Raw genomic sequence first — 17562 nt, 5'->3', positions numbered from 1 at the left:
CAAAGGTTTCTAGCTTATAACAAGGATAACACACTGATACCCTAAGTGTTGTAGAAGTCTTTTGGTTATGTGTTTGTTTTTTGCACCACAAGAGGCTCAAGATCAGCGATTTATGATGTGGAAATTAGTGAATTAGCCTTGGTAAATTTACTTCAACCCTTGCCCAGAATAACATCAATATACAGTGTGGACCATTTCGCTTGATTCGGTATTTTTAAACTGATAGATTTAAGACCTTTAAGAAAAAGACGGATATACCACGCTACAGAGGAAAAATAATGTACATTTTTTCCACATTTTGCCATAATGAATAATTTGACGCACTGAAATTTTCATTCGTCATAATTTATTGGAACTCACAAACGACCCTTCGCAATACACACATCCCCACTAACCGAAGTGAAATAAAAATCCCAATTCTAAATCATTCACAGCATTAGGTTCAATCCACTGCGCCATCAAAAATCACACTTGAAAACCTTTGACCAGTGCAGTTTGACAAATATTGCTATTACGAGAAGACGTAAAAATAAACCTAAATGCAACTGAAAGCCGAGCCAATGATTCAGCATTTTATCGTCCACAGGGCGAATCGATTCCTCTCATCTTAAGTTTCTACGCACCACACCGACTGCATCAGAGAGCTCGGCTGAGATGAATTGCCTACAGTCTGCAGTTCAGTTACAGGACACTGCTTAAAAAACAGTACAAACGTACATTTTAATACACGCAAGCCTATATTTAACAGGATCAGGTGTATTGTAACGATGTGCTTTTATCTGTTCATTGCTGTGCTATGTCTGTCCGCAGCGGTGCGTTCGCTGGGCCGAACTGCGGCTGGCGGGCCCCCGGCTCAGCCGTGCCAGTCACCGGTGCAATGGGAAGGCAGGACGGTGGTGTATGACCACAGCACAGGGAGGAACAGCCGGGCCTTGGTGTCGTATGATGGACAGAACCAGCGCATTAGGGTCTTGGATGAGAAGAAAGGACATATACCTTGTAAGAAGTACGTATCTATATTACTGTTACACCGTGGTGGCACAGTTACAATACGTGTTTACTTTTCTCTTGTGATGCAATTCAGAGAAAGTGAACTGGAGCTCGTTATTGGGCGTTTTACTGGATTAGGAATTTCGCTATACAGTAATAGATCTGTTGACTAAACAAAACGCATTTAAAATAAGCCTATGTTGAGGGTTATATGTAGACTATGCGTTCATTGGTTTGTACTGTATAAGAGATGCCATGTTACAAAAATGATCATGTTGATACACTTGCATTATGGGAATTGTTGTTTTGTCATCTTGTATGACCGCAGTTGCTGTCATGGGAAATCCTCGACTGAGGTGTGGTGGGGTTATGTGGGCTGTCTTTTGTACCCATCGCTTTTGAGTGTGAGCATACACTAACTACTGCTCATGGTAATTGAATTGATGTTATGGAATAAATGACCGTGGACGGTACTATTAAAATGTTTAATTAACTTGAACTGTGGCTTGGACGTGTTTTGAAAATCGCATTCGTTTTTACAAAAAGAATTTAAATCAAGACTGAAAGGCCTTTTTTTCTGAATCTCAGCTCAATGTAGTGAATTTAAATTATAAATTCACTTCTCCCTGCCTCCCTGAAGGTAGCGTAACATGAGCCGCTTGCTGAACACCGTAAAATCTGTTTCTCATGTTATTTTCTATCGGTTTATAAGAGTTAATTTACAAAAAAGCCAGCATTTGATAGCTAGTTCAATGTAGTATATTAACCCTTTTCAGACCTTTTTGAATACATTTTCTGAAATATTACACTGTGTCCACCATCTCAGATATAGTATTGGCAAACGATCAAAGCTGAATGTGGTATGATTTTTAGAGGAACTTGATATGGCCCCCCAAAAAAATATTTGATCACACCTGTACTGTAGCATGACAAATGATCAACTTGCAATTAATTTAGGTGGGTAGCTGCGTCAGCATGCGTAGGCTGCAAAGGAACAAGTAATAGGTTTATTCCATGCTGAAAAGAGAAGAAAAAAACGTTTCGGCCGTGGAGCCTTCTTCAGGCGGTCACGGCCGAAACATTGTGTTTTCTTTCTTCTCTTTTCAGTATGGAATAAATCTATTCGTTTATTTATACTGGCAAATCGATTTGTGTAGGTAAGCAGCAAATACAACCACCAGTAGCCAAACAGAAATAGTCAAGAAAATAAAAAGTTATGAAGGAGAAGGTGAAATGCAGCATACTTTCAGTGGTTTATTTGGTTGCCAGTTGGCAATTGATTTTAAAGATCTCATCAAGCCATTTCTTGAAAGAAGTCAATTTTTTCAACCACATGGTTGGGTCTGGCTTGTTCCAGTCTCTTCTGTCAGATGTTTCAGGTATCACATACAGTATAGAAAGCATCATTCACTACTGCTTCTGTTGCACATACTGTACACAGAATTGCAAAATAGTAGGAATTGTGAGATGAGGGGATGGCAATCTTCTGTAAAGTTAAATTTTTTTTAGAGACTTTTGAAGGAAAAAAGTCACAGCCAGCTGTGAATTCAGAACTGTTCTCAAGGTATGATAAGAACGTAAAATTTGCAGATGGAGATCTGAAGATCTTTCCAGAAAATTCATAAAGTATAATCACTTAAAAGAAGCCATTCTACCTTCTTCAATAACATACCTGTAGCTGGGTCGATTTATACAGTCTCCCCAAACCTTTTTTGACTGTGTACAAACAAACTGTGTACTTTTCCTAGTTTCAATGCACGTCTCTGTAGTTACAATTTGTGTTCTCCGGTTCATGATTAAGAACATAAGAACCAACAAGCAAGGGGCTTTTGGCAGTTTAACCCATTTAGTAGTTATAGTAGCAAAGTGATTGAAGGATCTCATCCAACTGTTTCTTGAAAGAAGCCCATGTTTTGGCTTCAACAAAATGTGAAACAGAACCTTGTTCTTCAGTTGTTTCTGAAGATGTCCTTCCAGTAAACTTGTCTTTCAGGAGTTCAAATATGTAAATCACTTCGTGTCATGGTTTCCTCTGTTTTAAGACTTAAAAGGTTCAGTTCTTTTATCCTGTCAGAGTAGAACGTTCCCATAAGCCCATGAGTGTATCTTGTCACTCTTCTCTGCTTTGGGATAGCACAGTAACAGTAACACATTTGCAATGTGACCAACATTGTGTCCAACATTTTTAGTCTGATATTGAGTTGAATGCACTGAGAAATTTTCATTCAAGATCCCTTTATTTAAATTTTGGACTATATATGCAATACTAACATTGTTTGCCATTTTATTGTTTTACCTTATTTATTGCTTCCCAACATGAAAATGATCTGCCAACATTTACATCTCATTCTTTTTCATTGTTGCAGCCAACCACAAGATATTAAAATACTGTAAACTGAAGCATTTTCCTCTCAGAAAGTGCTGGTAGTCAAGCCAGGATTCGCTACAGATCAGTTTGCTTGATTGGTTTGGTGACAGGCCACAATCCTGATTCACATAAGTACCTCAAGGCTAACATAATGAAGTCCAGTGCAACCAAAAAACTGAAGCTTTGTTACACAGCTCCTCACTTAGTTTTTTATGGAACTCGGAATGTACAAAATACAAAGTTATAAGGCTCTGGGCGGGCTGTGCTTGGAGACTAAACTTTAAAGCATACCGGCAAATATTTTAGTGAAAAACAAGATAAAAGCTGAACAATGTTTTATTGTTAAAATATAATATTTTAGTATTTGTAAATATTGTTTTTAAGACATTTACTAAAACAATACATTTTATTTCTGTTGTACCAAAATATATTTTGGTGCATCCCATGACTTAACTTATTTTGAGTATCAGAGTAAAAGGATTTGTGAATATTTGGCAAGCCCTAAATGCCATAGCATGTTTTTCAACCGCTCATAATCACATGAAAATGTAGTAAATTCTATTTTATATACTATTTAGCTTGCAGGTGAGAATCCCAGTCAGATATTTAACAGTAGATTTTTTTCATTGTTGCTGGGTTTATGTATGTATATATATTTATCAGCCATGGTTGGTCAATCATTAAGATGCTTAACAAATCAATTATAAAGCTTTTAGGTTTTACTTTCTGAGGAGACCAAGAGCCAGCCTTTGGTATATGAAAGCGCCTGAATTGAGAGGTTTTGTAAGTATTAGCTCTAAAAATAATGTGGCCAGGCTTTTGCTCCTATTGTACTGTTTAAAAAACGCATGCTCCATTCTTAGCTATTTTTGATGATAAAGTATGCGTGGGGTTAAGCAGAAGTCGTAAAACCACAATCAAGGGGTAGGTGTCCTACTGTCTGCATACCTGTGTGTCAAGGCTTACACTGGACTGATGAATAGCACCATATGGTCAAAGGCAAATATAACATCCTTTGCTTTAGTGGTGGACAACCTTGTAGTGCCAGAATCAACAAATTGTTACCACTCCTCTGTCTGCATTTTGGACGACTTGGTTAAATGCATTTTTAAGCTAAGATTCATCAATCATTTTTAATTGGGTAAAAATTGTACCCTGAAACACTGTACAGTAATGAAAAATTAGGCTTGATCTGTTTTTCGCTTTTTCAAAGAAAATACTGTATAGGATAGTTTCTAAGAATCTACGTTAATGTAACATGCAAAGATGTAATCTTCACTGTTTAGTCATAATTACTCATGTCTGAAAACCATGTACAAACATTTCAGGTCTGTAGGTTTTGTGAATCATTTCCTTTGCAATTTATTCATGTCCACCAGTGTGTCTTTAGTTTCCCTCAGAAAAACCGATGCAGGCCAGCACCATGTTGTAAAAATAAGCTAGTGTGGGAAAAGTTAAATGTCATGAGCTTGCCCTCTGCCTCATATGCTACAAGTCTAAGTGGAACATTTGCTAGGAATCAAGATTTTTGATGATTGTTTATCATTTTGTTTTCGTAATTGGATGCCTATTTTATCCAGCGGAAATTGTGAATGTTTATAAATCTAGGGGGTGAGCACCCCCTTATAATAGCAAAACTGTGTGAATTCAAAGCCATTACTGAAGTTTTAAAATGCGTGCTTGTTGGCATGTATTGGCAGTGCCTTAATATCTCAGTGGTTAGTCACAGTAAACAGTGTAATGGGAGTTGGGTCCATTCCTGGATAAAACATGCAACGGCCATCCCAGTGCAACCCAAGACAATTCAGGGTTCCAGAACTGTCCATTTCTAACTGCTTTTCTGGCAAACTGCCTTCATTTTCTGACAGCTTTATCCATTCGAGGGTCTCAGGGAAGCCAGTGCCTATCCCAGCAAGCTGCAGATGAAAGGCTGGATACACCCTGCATGGGACGCTAGCACATCACAGGAGACGAACAGAGTCGCACCTGGGCTAATTTTTCCAGAAGCCAATTAACTTACCAGTACTTTTGGAGGAAACAGGAGCACTTGGTGGAAACCCACGTGCAGGGCTTACAAGAGGGGCGGCCAGCAGGGCCACTTGGCCCGGGCCTCAGCTCACAAGGGAGGCCTCACCGCAGCCAAGGGTGCATGGTCCTCCACTTTAACCCTTTGGCTGTGTTTCTCAACTTTAGTCAAATCTGGAACTTTTACCATACAGTATACTGTGATTCTCAACTCACGTCCACGGCTGTGAAAAACACGTCCCCCTTTCAGTGCTGAATCTTTAGGAGTTTCAGAATGCCCGCCTTAATCTTCCCATCATGCCGTGCTTTACCTCAAAAGATTTTTTACCCCTCTTCCCACACAATGAGGGGGCCTCACAATGTGAAATGGATCGGGCCTCATCTGAGCTCTCGGAGGTCCTGCCCACATGAACATGAGAACAAAGTGCAAAGTACACTCTGATAGCATCCTAGGAGTTGACCCCAGGGCTACAGTGTCGCAAGGCAGCACTGCTAACCACTGCGCCACTGTGCTGCTTCCCAGATATCCTTTATAGTAATTTAATCAAATGTTGGGTGTTGGAGAGATCAAAACAAAGAGAATTACAAGAAATATTCTTTAAGTGCTTGTTAAGGAGATTAAAAAAAATCCAGTGACATGACAGTGCTTGGATTTTCAGCATTTTTTACACTGTTATAATGTAAATGTCTATGTGCCCATGCAAACTGCACTATGGATTACAGTGACAGCTCTGTGTGGATACAGTCAGTATGGACTGTAAAATGTTGTAAATTAACTGCGGTTTTCTGGTGTTACCTCTATATTGTTTTAGACAGTGACATTTATTTATTTTTCTAAAATAATTATGAGACAGTATTGAAGATTTACAGTATGGCTTTCACTTACATGAAAAAAAATCTTCATTGTTTGGTATGTCTTTCAGTGCAGTTTCCTTGTGGGCTTAAGACATAATGAACCCTCCTTGATCCAGCATTCTTTGATATATTTGCCAACTGTCTGCTGTTTGTGAGACAGTCCTCTCGGATTCCACCCACTAATCTTATCTGTCTGTTATTTCACCAGCCCTCCTTCCAAATGAGCTTTCAAGTTTAGAATAGCTTTGCAGCACTGTTCTTTCCTTTGATTAGGTGTAAGAGTTGAAGATAACTCATTGTCTTTGATGTTTCACCGTTCATAAAGAGATTGCACCTGATCCTCCAACCCTTGAACAGTAAATCCTACATAGCTACAGTATACAGAAATGTTCAGTTTATATATATTTCTATTTAGTCTCTTCATATCAATGGACCTATTGTTACCAAGTATTATTTCCTGTTTCCTTTACCTTCATGGAAATGATTTGCGTTAGTACTGTTTTCTGATATTGCATAACTTTGTTTGAACCTACACTTCGAGCTTGCTTGTGTTTTATTTCGAGATGGAGTTGAGTTGTCTTCTCTTCATTCTTCTGGTTTGGTCACAAGGGGAATCCAGGTTTGGACGTATAAGAAAGGCATTTTAATCCTGTGTGTTGGTGTAAAAAATAAGACCTGCTGTCGAATTATTATTCCTTGGAGCCATTTCCAAAAGCATCTTAAATCACCTCGTGTTGACATATCAGCTGCACCATGGCCAAACAGTTTGAGTGTGAACGTTTGTATCCGTCTGTCAAGATCACGTGAACGAGTCTGAGAACTGGTGCTCAACAGGTGTGCGAGCATGGAAATATCCACAGGATTATTTCCCTTAATCACTTCCCTGCTGGCTTTCAGCAGGAGGAGATCTGTCCTGAGATGATCTTGAGTGCAGTATTAATAGGTCTGCTTCAAAAAGACTGGCTAAGGACTTGAAGGCCATACTGAGTATATTTTTAAGTCTCAACTCAAAGTCAGTACTAGGGTAGAGGGGGGTAACTTTTTGTTAAAAACTGTTTTAAAACCTTTTAATTTTCTTTCCAGCCAATTGAGATAAGATGCTCCATTTTGTTTCTAATAATTTGTGCTGTCTTATTCCTAATCCTAGACAAGTTTGCTTAAGTAAAATTGAAAAAATCCATGACTAGTTTTAAACTTGATCTGTATAAAACCAGCTCTTTGATTAAACAAATGTTGCTCAGACTGATTTTTGTGTGTGTGTGGCATCACTGGACAATGCTAGCCCACAAGTGAATCACACCCAGCCAGTGTGCCTTCTTAAATGACAGTCGAATGACATCCAGTGTGGATGAACTCTATTGGCCCTAATTCTGGAGTCATACTGTATCTAAACACAGCCAGGACTGAAACCCCCAGTGCCCAGGGCACACAGTGCACAGTGGCAGGTCAAGTTGATTCAAACCTTGGAATCTCCATTGGGATACTTCTCCCTAGCAACAATTGTGCCTTTCATATCCATAAATAAAGCATATTTATTTGCATATTTACAAAAAAGGTCTCAGCTATTTGCTTATCATTTGTGTTTTTTCCTCTTATGTAGCCTTACAGTTCCCAAACAGTCTGTTCTTGGTGCAGAATTTGATGCATTAATATTAATATCAATATTATCAAGAATATTACATTAATATGAATAATACTTATTCAATACTGGGGAATTATATTAACATGTTTGCTTTTGAAACCAAACTTGGAGGTCATGTAGTAGCAAGCATCGATAAGTGCAACTGCAAAAACTGCAACTGCTGCCGATTTCCCTAATAAATTGCTTGAAATATGTTGGGAAATACATGTTCTAGTTTGAAATATTCAGCTCGGTATATTATGCTACAGCAGCATGTCAGTGTTTCACGTGTGATGCTTACAATGCAATATTTTGACTGACAGGACATCTTCGATGCAGCTCGGTCTATAAATAAGCTATTTGTATTTTTCTACCTGTTGGCCCGAGAGTCCTTGGCATGCACTCTTTGTCAGAGGAGAAACCACAAACTTATTCCTGTCAAGCCTTATCAGCATGGGGCCATCTAAACATGTACTGACCTTCTCCTGTGCAATGGAAAACTCTCAAACAGTGACAGAGCTGTATTTTTATACCCGATATTATTTACAGGTCTTGTCCTTCTTGGTAATGATTCTTACAGGGGTCCGTCCTTGACAAATAATGTAACTGTAGTCCTGACAAATCTGTCTGACAGCGACGTTCTTCAGATCTTATGGGGATTCCCTGTTTGACAGGAAATTCAATGTAGGTTTTTTTAAAGATTTAAAGATATGCGTTTTCTTTGGGGTTTCCCTCTGCGTCTCACATCACTGCCTTTAGCTTGCTCCCTGAAGTCATAAAGCAGTCTTGTGGTTTCCTCCACAATGCAAGTTGAACTTTCCTAATTATTTTCAGTATCTTTGCATTTAATCAGGGGATTCACCTGATTTTGAAAAATTACTAAATTGTTCTGAATAAAATCTTTTCAGTTTATAATTAGTTTTATAGGAGAACTCCAGTTTGTGCATTCTACCTGAGATTATTTATTTTCCTGTCCTTTCCCTCTCCCAGTATATTCATAGTGTGGTCTTGCCTTATATTTCCTTTACCCTCCTTAATACTAAAAATGTTCAAGTTTAACTGCTAAAACTTAAAAATTGTGGCATTCCTGCTTAAGGAATAAATGCTGTTTGTACTGAAAACATCTGAATAGTTTCAAATGGCAGATAATACTTGGGCCTTAAAGTTGCTATAATTCTGATACGAACTCTTAAAATCTGTGTTTATTAAAGAGTTATTAAAAATCTTTTTTTTTTGTAACCAAAAACCATGTGTTTCCAGTATTACTGTGGCATATATATTTAACATGATGAGCCACAGTATGATATGAGAACATTTTGAAAATGTTTGAGTTCTGACGAGGCAGTAATCGATCCATCTGCTTTAAATGATTTCTGGGCTCTGATATCTCAGGCAAGTGTTTCGTGCCAGACCTCCCATTGAAGTTTGTGTGAAAAGTACAGCCAGCATTATCTCCAAAGTGGCATTTCTTCTCACAACATCTCACTTAAAAATGATGTGATTTGATTTCTTTGTAAAACAAATTGTTTTACATAAAGCTTAGACATGTGTTTTTGTTTAATAAATATTTTAATAAAGTTTGGAGAGAAAAGAAACTTTTATGTTTTTCCAGGGGAGTCAAAATGTTTTATATTCCTGTAATTGTTTAGGAAATTTATTTTTTAAGTCTTTGCCATTCAGTGGTATGCACATTGTTTTCAGATGTTAGTAGAATTTAAACTATGTAACTAAATATTTCATGAACGGGATGCATTGTTAAATATGAATTTGAAATCCAAAGCTTTATTTTTACCACCATGATCTCTGCAATCTGAGCAGTATGGCAGATTCAATATAAAACATTTCCATCTAAGATGATTTTGCAGCTAAGTAAAATAAAAAGGAACAAGGCTCACACTTGAAGAAGGCTCCACGGCTGAAATGTGTTTTCTTTCTTCTCTTTTCAGCATGGAATAAACCTATTACAGTACTTGTTCCTTTGCAGCCTACGCATTCTGACGCAGCTACCCACCTGAACTAAGTAAAATTAAAGACCTGTAATGTTTTATATCTGATTTTTTTTTTCATTTTGATTTAAAATTATTAAAAAGCAAGATCTCAGCTCAACTCGACATGTTTGCTCTGAGCTTCAGCTACATTGAGGGGACTTAAACCTGTTAGTATTTATTTAAGAATTATGTCAGTATTATTGAAGAATTCAGTGTATAATACCAAAGTAAGTTTGAACACTATTTAAATTATCTGTATTCATTCCAGTAGCAAAATACCTGTCACGAACACGGACTGAGATCCGTGTCAGATCTTGTAGTAGACCCTATGCGATGCAGTAAGAGTTGGAGAAAACAGGAGGCGTGGTAAAAGGGAACACACAGGGGTTTAATAGTGCATAAAATAGGAGTGACAGTCCGTGAGACAGTGAACGGGGGAGACAAAGAACGGCATCCAAATCCAAACGGGTCCAAAGGCAGGTCAGGGCACAGTCCGAGAGTCCATCCTGGGACGCGACAAGATTAAAATCCCCAGGAGGGGGGAACACACAGAGAGACAAAACATGGAGGTCCAAGGGTGACGGGGCGAGATCCTCCAGACCCCGGGCTCAGGAAGCGGGAGGTGTCGGGGATGAGGCCTATGCCCTCAGAAGACAGACTTAGGGTTTCCTGGTGCTAGGCGGGCCTCGCGACATCCTTATCCTAATGATGAGCCCCGAGGACTGGAGGAGCTAGTCTTTAAATAATAAACCTAAAAAGGTACACCTGGGGAGCTTAATCACAGAAACAATAACGGGAGTAGTGGAGCGCCCTCTAGGGAGGGATGTCGGGCGTGACAATACCAGCATAAAACTGCACCTGAATAGTCAAAATCACAAAGGTTTCAGAAGACAGCATGATATCTCATGCCAATTCTCCATACACTCACAGGCCATCTTCTTTTTCACCTGTGACCATACAGCCCTAAGCGTGACAAATCGAGGATACTACAAATCTACCCAATGCCAGTAGTGATTGACCATTTACTCACTGCCACTAGGGCAAACCCAGTCACAGCTTTCTGCCAACACAGAGCCATATTTACAGTATAGCACAACAATCTCTGGACTATAGGACCCTTTAGTGGTGCAGTCAGTTGCAAGATCCTGGTTTTGAATACTTTTGATCATATATGTGTGTCCTATTTTGAACATGTACTTAGGGGACACTACCATTTCTTAGCGTCAAGATGGAAGTCGTTATTTTATATTAAATGTATGTCTTTGGAACTTATAAGACGTAAAAACGTCCGGCATTTTGATGTCCCATGTGTGTCACTCTCGTGTTTTTTTCAGGTTCTTTGAATACATCTACCTGTACCAGAGCTCAGTGCTGTTCCAGATTGAGCAGGTCACCAAGCTGTGTTCCAAGATTACTCTGACAGAGCCGTGGGACGCCTACGATATTCCCGACAACTCCACTTATGAAGACCAGTATTTCATTGGGGGGCCTGGTGACAAGATAGAGGTGCAGGAATGGTCTGACAGAAAACCTGCCCGCAAAAGTAAGTATTACCTGTTGACTTTTACTCAACAACCCACAATTTCACTCACAAAAATTCTACAAATAATGTTCCGCTGTTTTTACATGTAGTCTTTCTTTTGGCATAATTGCTTGTTATCTCCAGGTGAAGATTATTCATTACAGGGAAGAGCAATTGTTTTTGTAAATTTCATTTTCTAAAATCTCATGAACAGGAGCTGCATTGCGTTAGTCAAATGCATCTGCCTTTAATGTTTTAATTAATGTCCAACTCTATATTTCTGTCCCTTATGTCAAAAGCAGTGCCTTTATTAAATACAATAAAGTTCTGGTTCTGCACTGAAGTCTGTGTCTGTTGACACATGTGCTCTACTCTGTTATTGCTTAGACCTAAAGTCATCAGAGACTGAGCATTTGAAGTGTTGGCACCTAAGCAAGTGTCAATGTAATGTAGAGGGTCCAGTTGTTTTAGATATGATTTTAAACAGTGATCCTGTTTGTTTTATAATAGTAGAGGCCCTGCTGTCAACAAATTAAGCAGCTGTCCCTTTTGCCAGGTAGCATCAGGATCATATTCTGCCCTGATCGCTAACATTTCACAAAGCATTGCATAAATGTTATTCTATTTGTTTTATTTTTGTTTTGTTTCCCACAAAATGGGTAATACCATCCCAAAGACTTTTAAGATGGTGTGTATTTACTGTATTTCACTTTCCTTTCTTTCTGTAAAACAGAAAAACGAGCTTTCACTGCAAAGCTTCTCACACACATACCAGACGATTAGTGTTAACAATCATCCAAGTTTTCAGATTCTTTTCAGGACAGTTTTGTGAAAGAAAAAAGCCAGGAGCTAAACGTAAAAGCCAGGAGGTAAACGTATTTGCCAAGGTGTTTACACATGTATCTATGCCACGCTTTCGCTTATGGAAGTTAATCGATTTACAAAAGATTTAATGATGGAAGGAGGCCAGAAATAATCTCCTGTGACAACAGAGCCAGGTCCTGGGGGAGGAAGCTGCCCTTGGTTACCACAGTGTGATGCACCCGTTGCTAACACAAACAAGGCCTGCTCATGTACTTGCAGATTGGGAAGGGCATCCTTAGGGAGTCTCAACGCCTACTTCTGTGGATCGAATTGAAAAAAAAATGGCTCAAAAGCTGGTCAAAATGGACACCCTGGGGTACCAGAGGAGAAGGGATAGCAAGCGTGCCTATCCCAAAACCTGTTCATCGGAGAGAGTATGCAGGAATCCAAGTCAAATGTAGTAGGCTGAGGTTGGCTTTATCATCCATGAGATAAAATCAAAACAATTTGAACAGATTTCTGTAAAGTATACACAGGGGACTGGATGTTTGTTCTCTTCATTGAGGAGAAGACTAAAAACAGCTGTTTGTTTTTTTAAAAATCTGTTTTTTTGCCAAGGAACAAAACATGTAACAGGAGAGTAGTTGCAACCCTTTACTATTCTCTGTTGGCCATTATAGCAGGTATTGATTCACCTTAAACAGGAATGCTTTACTTAGCTTCAATTCACCAGCACCCTTTGAACACATTGATTAGGAATTAGAGTGACATTAACTAGGATCAAGAGATGAATAATCCAGTGTACATTTAAATGTTCATACATAACTTTTGAATTAGAACATAACTAGAATGTTCTAATACCAAGAAAAATGTTTTTAAATGGAGCTAGGTACAGTATAAATGCTGGTATTTTGCAAAAAGATCCAAACAACAACAGACTATTAACAATATTAATATTCTGTACAATTGGAAATATTGAGGCGCAGTGGTTAACATTGCTGCCTTACAGAGCTGTGGCCCCAGGTTCAGGTCCCAGTGCTCTCTGTGTGGATTGTACAGTATGTTACAGTATGTTCCTCGTGTTCCCCCACTGCTTGCGGGGATAGGCTCAGCAATCCTGGCTCCATGACAAGGTATTGGATGAAGCAGTTACAAAGTGGATGAGTGAAAGAAATATTGTATTGTTTTCCAAATAAATATTACAAACATTACTTTTTTCCTTAGAAGTGACATTCTTTCCTACCGTGCTGTAGGGAAAATTTACAAACACAGGGTTTGTAACTGCATACTGTAAAGAGCTTGTAATGCAATAACATGTTCTGATGATCGCTGCACCTGGAGGGGTGCTTGTTCTTAAGCTGCCATTGAAACTCCACTGTTACAGAAAGAAGGGATGGGTATTGGGTATTGATGGTGAGCTTCCCAGAATATGTCTCTTTCCAGATACAGTATGTGTGTTCAGTCAACAAGAGAAAACACAGGCATGACGTTGGGCTGAATATGTTCTAAAAGGCAATTCAGCCCATTTTTTAAAAACAGTATTTTTAGCTCTCTGACGTGTCACAGCTCTAACAGAAATGCTTTGGTCCGTTACAGATGAAGCTTGGGTTGGAGTTTACACAGTCCAGGACTGTTACCCGGTGCAGGAAACGTACACAAGAAACTACAGCGTGACAACCTCCACCCGCTTCTTTGATCTGCAGCTTGGGATCAGTGACCCAGCTGTGTTCACTCCACCCAGCACCTGTCAGACTGCCCGCGCCGAGAGGATGAGCCAGGACTGCTGAGCCCGGTGGACTTCTGGGCTATCCACGTCATCACCGACACGCACTGCAGGAAGAAAAATAACAATCTGAGCAAACAGGACCTGCAGTCATCCACCGCTGACACGCGAACTGACTTTGGAAACCGCTTAACCCGCTTAAAGATTTTCATCTGAGGTTAGGGCTGTTGAGAGAAAGCAACAGACTCCATACTAATTGTATTTCGGGAAAAATGAAAGGCAAAACCTTTAAATTTAACTGCAGGCAGACTTTCATAATATGTGTGCTGCTACAGTAGTTAGAAACCTTTAAATATGCTGCTCAGAAAAAAAATGTTATTTATTATTAATCAATGAATGCATCAGGGGAATATTTTGGGAACTGACAAAGCATAAGAATTTATTAAGTTTGTGATTTGTTTTACTCTTTGAGAAAAAACGTGAACTAAGCTAGAATTATGTCCTGTGGAGTTTTTGCAGACCACTAGTTTTCAAAGCTATTTTGTTTACATATTAAATAGAAGAGACTAGACAGGATTAAAAAATATATTGGAAACATAAGACCACAACTTCTTTGGAAGGTATGTGGTGCTTTATATACATAGAGTTGTACAGTAGGTCATTTAAAAAAACATTCAGGAAATAAAAAGCAAATAAAAGTGTTCATTAAAGGGCATTAAGTCATGTGGTTGCAGGTCATTTTCTGTTTGCTTAGAGACCTGTGGTGGTAGACATTGTTGGGCACTTAGAAACAGTGACTGAGACGAACCTGTCTCAAAAGTAGAAATTAATATTGTGTTGCACTTCTCCTATATGGCAACATTAGTGTCAGTTTAGAGAAACTGCTGTAGGTGATGCAGTGATGAAGAATCTTAGTAAACACCTGGGAAGTAAAGTTACCTAGTTTTGTAACATTGATTAAAAGTGAAGCATTGTAATATGACACAATGTTTAAATCTAATGCTTCAGAGACATAAAATGCAGATCTGATGTTACGGAACTACAGTAGATGCAGATGCTGCAACTTGCTTTCAGTTGTTATTTAATTTAAAATTGTGAGATGTATGCATGTGCATAATTAAAGTGTTTTTTTGAACTTTTCTGTAGTCCGCCTCACTCCAAAGTGAAAATAAAATTAAGTGCACTGTATGTTTGCATTATTTGCACTGGATCTTTGTAATTCTTTTTCTCATACATAACCATACAGTACACTGACACTATGTTTAGCACTGCATTTTGTTTTTTTATTCCTCTATTCCTCTATTCCACCTATTATAGTTTTGTAAATTGTAAATGTGTAGCATAAGCAGCTTTAACCATTTTGTTCAGAAAAGAAAACTAAGTAAGCTTTAGCCACTAGAAGGCTATTGTAATTAATGAATATAGCCAGGATCTTTGTTCTCTCAGTAAACATTTAATCGTATACAGTATAATGAAAATTTTGGAAACCTAGTTCTATTACTCATTTAATGCGTTTGTAATTTCTCTCAGTACATAATGAAACAAATGTAAACTTATAGTAGATCAGTAAATGAAAGATCATTCAGATTTTTGTGTTAAAAAAGTATTTTAAAACATGGCACTTTCAAAGTACGCAAATAAGAATACTTGTTGAGAATGCTTGAAGCAGGGAGTATGAATTTGGAGCACTGATTTCCTGGATCCTACAATGTACACTGAAATGCCTCTGTTCTTTAATTTACAGGAATTGATGCTATTGGTTTAATGCCAAAAAAGCATTGCAAACGTTGAATTTTCAAAATTTCCACATGGCAACATGCAATAACAGTAATGCCTCCCATTGAGTGAGGTATTTGGCTTTTTCTCCCAAAAACAGTTTGTGGTCTTGCAGTACTACCATTTCTGAACACGTTAATACTTAATCAACTTATTAAGCAGATTTTAAAATCAGAAAAAAAGATGGTTTTGTATAAAACATTTTAAGTGGTGCTTTTGTTCATACCACATGGTTTCAGGCATTTCACATAAAGCTAAAGAAAAAAATGATTCAAAAAACAAGATGAAAAACGATTAACATAAAATACTGAATGCAGCTTTAAAATATCAGTGAATCAGAATGAATCGAGATGGTTTACAGAAAAGTTTATAGAGGATCGCCTATATGGAAATATGGAAATTCTAGGAAATAGGATGACTTTAGCAAGGGTTTGTCTTGTCTCATCTACTTGTAGAGTTCTTTGAGCAAACAACATCAGTAACATGAATACAAATACTGTAGGTTATAAGATATTGTACATTTATATTTTTAGAATTTTGTGCTAATGAGCCCCATAAGAAATCAATTGTCACATTATGGGTGGTAGGCATACCTGAGAATTGGGTATTAAATAAAAAACAGAGGGTACAGGTGAGGGGTGAAACTCACAGCAAACTAATGATCCTTCGGAAACATCATTTCAGTCATTAGAGTGGGAAATTGACAAGAAAAGCAGCATGAGGCCGAGAAAAGATTTTTTCAGTGTGAAAATATAAAACCCAGGAAAGTCAATCTGATCTTATTTGTGGTTAAAAAAAAGAGGAGATGAATCTGCAGGAATGCTTAGGGAAATACTGGGACCCAAAACAATGTTTTTGATGAATGTAAGTGTCTGTTTACCCACCCTTAGCTAAACACTTACAGCTGAACAAACTGGCAAAAAAAGTGAAATCTGAATTGAGTGGGATTCACCATTGGATGACCTTTTCCAGCCTCTTCACTCCCAGTGTTGGACATTGCTGACATCTCTTCAAGGCTGGAAGAGAAGATGGAGGATTTGACTGGCTCTATATCTGTATTTCACTAGGGAATCAGATGCTTTGTGAATGTTTGTGTTTTTTAGTGTATTAAGACCTGGCTTAGGGGTATTTTCTTTGATGTGGCTAACTTAAAATGTCCTTCATAATACACAATTCAGATTAAAAAGTGAAAAAGAAAACTTTAAATTAATATACAGATTAGCCATGTGAGTTACATACCTCTACAGACTTCATAAGTAAACAGATAATTAATATAAAAGAAAATTTCATGATTGCTTCAAATTTAAACCCTTTGCTGGTAATTCTAAATAAATTTAGGTGCACAAAAGTACGCTGATGAGCCACACTATTAGTTGAGTGGCCTCTGTCTGTGTGCAGTGATTGATGTTTACATGATTTCAGATTAAACACAGCTGTCTCTGTAAGGTCCCTCAGTTAAGTAGTGAATCTCAATGATTCACTAGTGAAGGTTCAATGATGAAGACCAAGGAGCTTTCAAAACAATTCCGGGATAAAGTTGTAGAAAGGCACAGACTAGGAAAAGGTTATATACAGTACACACTCCAGTGACTCTAATTCTCTTTGGGCAGTGTTACATCAATCATTAAGAAAAAGAAGGCACACAGACACAGCTTAGATCAGGCTGTGCCTCCGAATTGAGCAGCTGGGTAAGGAGGAAACTGGTTAGGATGTCACTGTGAAGCCAACAGGAGTTCAGTAGCTGAGATGGGAGAAAATCTCCATGGGTTAACACTATCTCATGTGTGTTATGGAATAAAAAAAAAAACATCTCAAGTTCTGCATGGTGTTTGCAACAAAGCACCTAATACTTGCAAACGTGGCAAAAGAATCTGGGGTCGGACAAGACAC

The 17562-nt window shown here is 38.2% G+C and overlaps 1 protein-coding gene across 2 annotated transcripts; it reads left to right on the top strand.

The window, feature by feature from the left end:
* Positions 1-419: 419 nt before the first annotated feature.
* Positions 420-15084, top strand: epdr1 (ependymin related 1). Of its 2 annotated transcripts, XM_088643604.1 has the most exons (4): positions 420-1006; positions 11182-11390; positions 13183-13306; positions 13770-13907. In XM_088643604.1, exons 1-4 carry the CDS (start codon positions 768-770, stop codon positions 13771-13773), a joined length of 576 nt encoding a protein of 191 aa, XP_088499730.1. In that variant the 5' UTR covers positions 420-767; the 3' UTR covers positions 13774-13907. The 2 variants fall into 2 exon arrangements, with proteins under 2 accessions (XP_088499730.1, XP_088499729.1); XM_088643603.1 differs by lacking the exon at positions 13183-13306 and having other exon boundaries at positions 437-1006; positions 13770-15084.
* Positions 15085-17562: the final 2478 nt, after the last annotated feature.

Source organism: Lepisosteus platostomus, chromosome 8, assembly GCF_059453375.1.
Source record: "Lepisosteus platostomus isolate fLepPlt1 chromosome 8, fLepPlt1.hap1, whole genome shotgun sequence".
Taxonomy (NCBI): Eukaryota; Metazoa; Chordata; class Actinopteri; order Semionotiformes; family Lepisosteidae; genus Lepisosteus; species Lepisosteus platostomus.
The sequence above is the reverse complement of the archived record's forward strand: the minus strand, read 5'-3'. Positions and strand labels throughout refer to the sequence as shown.